Source organism: Chrysemys picta, chromosome 1 (assembly GCF_011386835.1).
Source record: "Chrysemys picta bellii isolate R12L10 chromosome 1, ASM1138683v2, whole genome shotgun sequence".
Lineage (NCBI taxonomy): Eukaryota > Metazoa > Chordata > Testudines > Emydidae > Chrysemys > Chrysemys picta.
In genome coordinates this window covers 165,561,648-165,571,445 of record NC_088791.1, presented here as the reverse complement: position 1 = coordinate 165,571,445, position 9,798 = coordinate 165,561,648, and the positions used below count along the sequence as shown (strand labels likewise).

Genomic DNA, 9,798 nt, shown 5'->3' with positions numbered 1-9,798 from the left:
TACAGAAAAACTAACAGACAAAGGAAAATACATTTTGGTTAGAAAAGTGCGTTAGATAGTCATGACTGTGTTATGCAACTATTTGATACATTAGCAGCTACAGTCCCTCATTAACAAAATGATAGCAGAAAAGAAAAACAACTTTCAGCCTTGAAAATACAACATTTCCCCTTGCCCTACCCAGCAATCTATTATAAGCCTCAAGGGCTATCACTGACATTTTTATGAAATTTACCCTCTCATTGTCATGCTTTCAAGCACTTAGAGAGAGAAGATCATTTTTAATAATGCCAGCAGGCTGGATATTTGTCTACATAATATGAAATCTAGACCCTCCCTCCCAATTAGAGCATAGGGGAATTTAAGCACAAAAGAAGAAAATCCATTAGCATTAGACATCTGTTTAAACTGCTAAGACATCGATGAGAGAACTGACCCATATGAATCACTGGAACACAAGCCTTACTTTCTATTACTCTAACTTATTTTCCACTGTTGTTCACTGCATATAAAATATTGATTAGCCATTTAAGTGTTCTAACACTCTTACAAGACCTACATTAGCAAAACAAGCTTAGCAAATTAAGCAGTAGTGTTGTATGGCAAAGAAAATGTAGTAGGCCAATGTCTTAAGATACTACTTCTCGTGATGGCTAAATTAAAAAGCAGATGCCAACAGGATCTAAAGAGAGATGACTTAAAAGGACATTAAACTAAGACATAATTATTACTGATAACCACATTCTAATGGGTTCCCCCTGGGGTACCACTTGGAACTGGGGTAACACTGAGCCAGCCTGTCCCACCAGCCTGTGCTCCCTTTAACTGTATTGCTGTGACAAGCTGCAGACCCACTTCCGGTCTCACATTTTCACCAGCATACATACACATAGGGACACACCCAGCTGTTGTAACATGCAGGCTTTCTGAGTAGCCCCTGCATGGGAAGACTTCAGCAAAGCAACTACCCAGATACTCAAGTGCACTTCCTCCTCTGGAGTGAAAACTCAAAATTACACCATCTTGTGCTGCACAGAGAACTGTACAGCGCAAGCTCATGAAATTCGCTCCTTCCCTCAACGTGGAGAGCGATATGCAACAGCTTTTTGCCCCCCCAGTTATGAATTCCACACACTGGGTTATGACAAAACAAAACAAGTTTATTAACTACAAAAGGTAGATTTTAATTGATTATAAGGGATAGCAAACAGGTCAAAGCAGATTATCTAGCAAATGAAACAAACATGCAAGGTAAGATCAATATACTAAAGAAACTAGTTATAACTAGCAAATTCTCACCCTAACTGTTGTTTTAGGCAGAATGCAGAGGTTCTTGAAGGCAAGCTGCTCTTGCTTGCAGCTTAAAACTCTAGGTATTTCTTTCACAGGCCAGACACTTTTCCAGCTTGGGCTCAGCTCTTCTCTTCCCAGTCTTTTTCTTAGATGTTTCCAGCAGTCATCTTGGGTGAGGAGACAGTGAAGAATGACACACGTTGAGGTCACTCCCCTGCCTCAAACAGCTTTTGCTTATGGCGGGAAGCCTTTGTTTCCAAACTTAGTTCCCACGCCAGTCAGTGGAAAAACACTGGTATTCCAAGATGAATTCCAGTACCAGGTGACTTAATCACGTGACCCTACAGCCATAACTCAAAGACTAATTGTAAGGTCCTCAGGAAGCCTTTCCAGGAAGGTAGGAGATTAGCATCTTCAAAGACCTATTGTTCTAATGGCTCTTCCTCACAGTGAGCCACCTAGACTGATTGCATTCTGTCTGGTGGGCGTTCCCCAGGTGTAAACCCACTGGTAATTGATACAATATTCTTAACTTCAGATACAGAAATGATACATGCAAACAAATAGGATAATCATATTCAGTAAAATCATAACCTTTTCAATGATACCTCGCATGACCCATCTTGCCTAAAATACATCTTGGTTATGCTATAATCACTTCATAACAATATCTCTATGAAGAATATGGGGCATAATGTCTCACACCTCAAAAAACTACAGTAACATGGTTTCTTAAAGTACAGCTCAAGTAAAAAAGTTTTAGATCTAAAAATAAAAAAGGAACAGTTTAATCCAGAAGGTCTGTTCCCTATGTGTATTCAGTTATATTTGTTAACTTTAATAGAGGGGAAAAAAATTAAAAAAAAAAAAAAAAGTAAAAATTGTGTAACTTATTAGCCCTGGTCAAATTTACAGGAACCAGATTCTACTTATTCTTGTGCATCAACACAATTACTGAACTACCACATTTCCAAAAGTGTTCACCAACTGTGCATATTTGAATTTTTGGATATTCAACTTGACACACCTAGGTTTTGATTTTCAGCAAAACTGAGCACCCACAGCTATATTGATAAATGGACTACACACTTTAATAGGCATTTATTTTACTTGAAATGGACTGGAATGGTATTTGGACATGCTCTTATATATGTTCAGACATGTCAGTTAATGCAAAGGGAGATGGCAGATCTAGAAATTCTATATAGCTGTATTAAATAGATATCAGTGGTGTGCTCTCATCTGGAATACCCTGTGCTTCATACAGAACTGGTTATCTTGTCTCAAAGAAAAGATATTGCAGCAATCAACGAGGGGCTCAGAGAATAGTGCCAACAATGATTACAGGCATGGGAAAATCCTCATAAGCAGAGAGTTTAAAAAATTGGGATTGCTTATCTTAGGAAATGAATAAAAAGGGACATGATATAAGCATATAAAATAAGTGGTAGAGAGAAGAGTGGTCAGGGACTTCTGCTCTCCCTGTCTCCGGGGACAATGAAATTAGAAGGTGGCAAATTCAAAACTGATAAAGTTAGAATGAGAAACTCATTTCCACCTGAATTTACTGAACCCAAGAATTTAGCAATATTCAAAAAGGGACTGGACATGTATATGCATAACAAGAACATTCAGAATTCTGCATTGATTGTAATCAGCACCTTCTATCAGAGAGTCTGAATATGTTTAACAAACATTAATTTACTCTCGCATCACCCTTGTGAATGAGGTACAGTAACTCCCCACTTAACATCCGCTCCCTTAACGTTGTTTCGATCTTACGACCCTGCTCCATTACAGAACATGTTCATTTAAAGTTGTGCAATGCTCCACTATAACGTTGTTTGGCTGCCTGCTTTGTCCACAGCTGGCAGCCCCCCTCCCCCCATCAGCTCTCCTATGCCCCCTCCCCCCCCCCCCCCCAAGCACCTCCCGGCCGCCAGCAGACCCCGTGGATCAGCGCCTTCCCCCTGCTCCCCCCGCCTCCTGCCCGTGGCAATCAGCTGGTTTGAGGTGTTCAGGAGGCAAGAGGGAGGAGGGAGGACTCGGCGCGCAGGCTCCTCCTCCCTCCCCTGCCTCCTGAACGCTGCAAACCAGCTGATTGCCACGGGCAGGAGGCAGGGGAGGAGCGAGGATGCGGCGTGTGGAATAAATGGGGAGAAGGTGGGGGGAGAAGAGGCGGGTTAAGGGTGAGGGCTTGGGGGAAGGGTTGGAATGGGTGGGCCGAGGGTTGAGCCCCCCCATCCCTGGTGCTTGCACAGTAGGGGAAACTGCCACTCCTGCTGTGCAACATGCTTCTCCTAGCCTACGGCACCTTCAGCCTCCTTGCCTGCCTCATTGTCTGCAGTGCCAGTGGGCTGTGCCTGTGTGGGGTAAGGCGGGGGCACTTCCCATTGCTTCATACTCAGCAATGATGATTGTAGTATTAAATTGTTTTTTTTTTTTTAATTGTTTAAAACTTATACCTGTATTAAATTGCTTGTTTAAAATGGTTTAAAATGTACATAACGCCTTTTGTTTGGCAAAAAAAAAAATCCCTGGAACCTAAGCTCCCACCCCCACTTACATTAATTCTTATGCGGAAATTGGATTTGCTTAATATCGTTTTGCTTAATGTGGGGAAATTGGATTCGCTTAATTTTGTTTTGCTTAATGTTGCATTTTTCAGGAACATAACTACAACGTTAAGCGAGGAGTTACTGTATTATCATCATTTCACAGATGAGCAAACTGGAGGAAGAAACATTTAAGAGCCTGATTTTCAAACAACCATATGATTATGCATATATAAAAGACAGGCATCTTCATGCACCCATGACTAGTTAGGCGCATAACTAACCATGTAACTACAAATACTTTGTGTGTACAATTGAGGTATTTGAATACACATAATTGCACCTGCTCTATTTAAAAAAAAAAAAAAAAAAAAGTCAGGCACTACACTGATTTCTTGAAGGTGACACAAGAGGTTTGTGGCAGAGCTGAGACCAGGACCTGGGCTGAGTTTCATTTCTATGCCTTTACCGCCATCATTCCTTCCCAATGCAATTTTTATTAGTACTGATGGAATTGGAGCTGTTCTGTAATAATTTATGAATACTCTACGTTGACGTGGTTACTGGTATATTTACTGTATGACTATATTGGTTTCATTTAACAGGGGCCTGTAAGCAAAAACATGCACAAAACAAAAGAAAGGCTCAAAATAAGCCACCTTTCAGCAAACACTTAGAGGTTATTAAGGGCTGTTAGCTTTAAGAGTCTACCTCCTCCTCAGACAGTCTGCAAATCCAATTTTGTCTAGAAGGGCCAAAGCCAACTTAGGCAGAAGAGCAAATGAGTACAGCAGGTCAAAAAGTCTCTCTGAAGAGATGGGGGTAGTTGTTCAGGGGAACCAAGTGGAGAGACAGGCAGAAGTGAGGCCTAAATAGGTTACCATCAGGGATGGCAAGCCTTAGGTAAGGTTGACATGCATGTAGACATTTAAAATCCTCTCTCTAAATGCTTTATACCTATTCCTACCATACTTTGTTTTAAGAAGGGTGTATGGTCACTATATTCACTACTGTCAGACTCCTGAAAGGAAGAACTACAGGTGCCAGATCTCAGTCAGGCAGTCTAGATAAGACTGGTTGATTAAACAGAGTGCTGTATCCCAGGGCCCAATCTAAGAGTGGGAGAATTGTGGAATTCCACTCCAGGAGAGGCTAAGGCACAAGGCCTAAGACATGAGAGGGAACACAGAATGCAAAGGTGCAGCTAGCCTTGCAACCAGGACAGTCAAAATAAGTTACTGCCTGGTTTAAAAAGGGATACAACTCCCTTGGAAGAGAGATGGTTTTCTATGGCCTTGCATACAATAATTGATAAGCAGATTGATCATTAAACAGATTATGGACATGCAGTAAGGCTTTTGCTTGCTGTACAGAAAATCAAAGAGGGTCCTAGATACATTCTAATACTTCAAAGTGTGGACAACACAAGCATTTGCTTTTGTATGAGTGAATAATCTTATATAGTGCATGATAACAATTTAGCATAGATGGCTGGCACTGTTTTAATCTATGTTAAATTGATGGCATTTTAGCTTAATCTATAATAGGTATTTCATGCTTAAAAAGAAACATGAATATCTATTTGTTCTATTCAGTGATCAGATCTCAACCACTCTCATCACTCTTCAGTACACACATGCTGAAAATGAAATGGAATTGAGCTGTGACTCCAGAGACTGGTTCCTTCTATTTAGGTATGTCATTATTCACCTGATACTTTGGGTGGGTGTTGCTTTTTCTCTTAATTTCAATAGAGTAGGGGAAAAATGATTAACAATATTTTCTTAACAGTTTATAAATATGGCTAAAGTACAATATGTTTAAGTTCTACTTTCCAGAACTTTATCTTCAAAAGTCAATGCATCATTTACTAAATCTTAGTTTTCTACCACACATACATAAATATTATTTGCATCAAATAAACAGATTTAATAAGATTTTAAGCAGTTTTCTCCCACATAGACACCAGGTTTATGACTAATTATCGTTAAGGCTGCGGTTTTGTCACAGAGGTCACGGAATCTGTGACTTAAGCCCTGGCAGCTGGGAGATGCAGGGTCCCGCTGCCTCCTGCAGCAGCAGGGAGCTATAAGGTGCCCCCCACACACCTGAGGCAGCAGGCCCCCAATCTCTCGGGGGGCAAGGGGACCCCAGGCAGCTCCCCAGCTGCCATGGGGACCTCTGCAGCTCCCCACTGTGGCGGTGGCAGAGGGATTCCCACAGCGCTCCCAGCCTCTGGGGAGGGGGTAGGAGGACCCTGTAGCTCCCCTCCGCTGCTGGTGGCATAGGGACCCTGGAGCTCTGAGCCCCCACAGGTGGTGGGGACCCCAGATCTCTCAACCACCCCGCAGCTGCCCAATCCCTTCCCATTTTGTCATGGATATTTTTAGTAAAGGTCAAGGACAGGTCATGGGCTTCCATGAACTTTTCTTTATTGCCTGTGACCTGTCTCTGACTTTTACTAAAAATATCCATGACAAAATCTTAGCCTTAATTATTGTTCATACTCTTTGCTCTGTAAGTGACATTTTCCAAGCATCAAGCTAATGATTTCGCTTTGAAAACAAAGGAACACTATTCAGGAGTAAACATGAACAGTAAAAAATACTAGATAAAATAAAACTACACTTCTTCAAAAATTGAAAGCAATGGAATATTAAAAAAGATCGATCTCCACAATATAAACAAACACTCCATATGCTGCTATATTGTCATCTCCTGTACTAAGGTCTTAAGAAGTGTTTTCATTTTTTTTTTAAGTTTTGTGAAGGACAGACCTACCACATGACACTCAGGTCTAAGTGAGAGAGAGTGCAAGATCTTTTCCCCATAGAATAATCTTTTATAGGTGCACTGGGCTGTGATCAAGATCCCATGGGTCCTGGTCTCTTCTCCTCTACCAAGCACTATATTTCTATGCTGTTCACACTCCTGCTTATGGTCCAAGGCCTCGTTTCCAGGGTTCGAGTACTCCTTGGCACAATGGGACCAAATTCTGTGTCAAGCACCCCTAAATCCTGTGGCAACAACCTCTAAATTATACAAATTATTTAATTTGTATAACATGCCTCCTGAAGCTGCAGAAATCTTGGCAATTATGCCACCGGCACAAGAAAAGAACAGAGAAAGGGAACCGTACAATATATTGCACCAATCCTGGAAAAAGATCCACTGACTCACGTGGGGCCCTGGGGCTGTGCATGGGTGAATCCCTTTTCAGGACTAGGATTTATGGACAACATGAATTTTGACAGCAGGCCACAAATCCTGTACTGTCAATCAGCTAAAAAGCAACAACTTCAACAAACCTGAAGATTGAGTTAGCCCACCGCACTACGATTATGGTGCTGATCCTGCAATTAGATCCATGCAGGGAGGACCATGTGCCTTTGTCAAGGCCACTGAAGTCACAGAGGGTCTGTATGGGCACAAAGGCCCACGCTTCCCAACTACAGGATCAAGACCTAGAGATTTTATAATGGAAAGCTGAACAATTTTTATTCATTTAGAGAGACCGACAGTTGACGGCTGTCACGATTTCATTTTTAAAATACACTGTTGGGTTAAAATATTTTTAGAAATAGATTTGTCGTCTTCCCGTTAACACCAACACCATCATAGATAACAAAGACGACAAGTAAAAAACCTAATTTATTTTTCAACGTTTATGCTGTTTGCTTTCTGCATCTCGCTTAACTTGATCAAGACAGACTAGTTAGTTTCACTTTTGGAATCTCATACACTAGCAGATTCCCAGCACTTAAGCTTTAAAGCAAAGAGCTTCCCCTCCAAATTATATGCATGGTAACCTTGTAGATAACCTTGGTTATGTAAGGATAAACTGACACATTGTGTGTGTGTATATATATATTGAATTTTATAATACCATCTTGAGCCCCCTACACATGGGTTTTGTCCTAGTTTACCATTTATGACCTCCATCTTTCTTTTGGCAAAGTTGTTGTACAGTCCTAGTTTTGCACAATTGTTCTAAAAATGGAATTAGTAAAGTTTGTTATTTCTGGTGTTCTTCAAATATTTGTTTTTAACAAAGAAGTTTAGAAGGAGTAGAATTCTAGAAGTCAATCATATTCAAACAAAATTTAATATTTTTCTAGTTGTTAGACCTTCTGAAACCCTCAACTTTTTTTAAAATTAAGCATATGAACCAAAAGCAAAAACAAATCCCAACTGCTATTAAAGTCAGCTTTCTCTAATTAGATTTTTCTGATCATGTACAAGTAGCACCACCTTGTGTTAGATATGCGCAACTTATGGATGTTAAATTTACTGTTAATTAGAGCTGGGCAAATAACTGTTTTTTTATTCAATGGCAGTTGTAAAAAAATGGAAGAGATTCAGTTTGGGCTGAATGCACTGTTTTGCATTGGGTATTTTTAATAAAAGCAAATAAAATGAAAGGCTAGATTCACAAATGAAGAGGAGGTGGTATCCCTTATAACCAACAGCCCAGTGGTTAGAGCACTCACCTCTGGAACAGGGACTGGAACCCAGGTATGCTCCCTAACCCCTGAATATAGTCATACTCCCTTCTCCCCACCCCTAGCCCAATGGCTATTCAAGTATTTTATACTAAAACGAACAGCTTCAACAGAATGAGATAATCCCACTCCAGAATACTCTATAACCTGGTGGTTAGGATACTCACTGGGATGCAACAGATCCTAGTTCAAATCCCTCCTGAGAAGGGATTTGAACGCAGGGCTCCCCCATCCCATTTGAGTGCCCTAGCAACTGGACTATTGTGCATATGGGTGGAGGAGGCATGTTGTGATTACTGGGCCTAGAAGTTTACCCTAACAGTGAGCTCAACTGTAGAAAATGAGTGTGTGAAGTTCATAAGAAGTCTGACCAAATACAGCCATTATGATGTTATTTTGTAATGATACTAAAAGAAGTGAGGCTGAGGGGGAAGAATTATCGTACTAGTCTGTATACAAACAACATTTAATAAGTTATAGATTAGTAGTAAATCATTTATTCATGTTACTTACACTAATATAGGCTTCCCAGATATCCTAGGATGCCTTAGAACTTCAGTCATGGTCTCTTTGGTCTCTTCCATTCTCTCTGTGTCACTGGAATCCACAACAAATATTATCCCGTATGCCTCAGCATAGTAATTCTTCCAGATGCCTCGTATTCGTTTTCCACCTCCTAAGTCAAAGATAGTGACTTCAAACCTTCCCTGTTTAAGGTCAATTTTAGAAAATCCAACTGTTGGAGCTACATCTTCAGGAGACTCTGTCAAATCATAAAGAAAACATTTGGTGAAAGATTCATTTAGCTATAACAATTTCATTTATTTTAATATTTATATGTCAAAATTCAGAGTCTAAACCCATACAATTAAAATGGCCAACTCGCTTCTAATTACATGTTTTAGATGGAAAACAAGTTTACAACCTTAATTCCAGATTAACATGTGCTGCTGTATGAGAATTACCTTGTCTTTAAAGTTTGTTTGGGTTTTTTTGTTTTGTTTTGTTTTAGACCCAGGAGCTCTTGGGAATTCCTCCCTGTGGGGTACCCTCAAGCCCTTTCACCACCACCCCTCCAGGGAAGAGCTGAGAAAGAAAAGAAAGGAAATCAGCTGTTGCCACCAGCTAACTAAACAACATATGCACAAACCTCTTAGGACCCAAAAATCCTAATCCTGTGCTTAAAAAAAGGTAAATTTTATTAAAAACAAAAAGAAAGAAAATACATCTGGAACTTAGGCTATTGTTAGATTTAAAAAGAGCAAATATAATAATTAAGCATGAAGAATGGTTTTCTTGAGGTCCAGCTTAATGATTACAAGCAAAACAAAAGCATTTCGGGGTTAGCACAGAGAAGTCCACAAGCCATAAAGAAATAAAAGAGATAAACCTAATTGCGTCTTCCTAGACATCTCTTGATCTATTTACATATCTGGGGTTTCAAATGA

At 40.2% G+C, this 9,798-nt stretch overlaps 1 protein-coding gene across 8 annotated transcripts in view; it reads right to left on the bottom strand.

Moving 5' to 3' along the window:
• The window catches only part of ARL13B (ADP ribosylation factor like GTPase 13B), an 80,161-nt gene that overhangs the window by 60,470 nt on the left and 9,893 nt on the right, over positions 1–9,798 (bottom strand). For all 8 annotated transcript variants that reach the window (XR_006175308.2, XR_006175309.2, XM_024103642.3 and 5 more), the window contains one exon: positions 8,864–9,113. Coding sequence is in view for 6 of the 8 variants with exons in the window: in XM_024103642.3 (XP_023959410.2) it covers positions 8,864–9,113 (250 nt within the window). In the remaining 2 variants the exon portion in view is untranslated. The remainder of the gene's footprint in view (positions 1–8,863; positions 9,114–9,798) is intronic.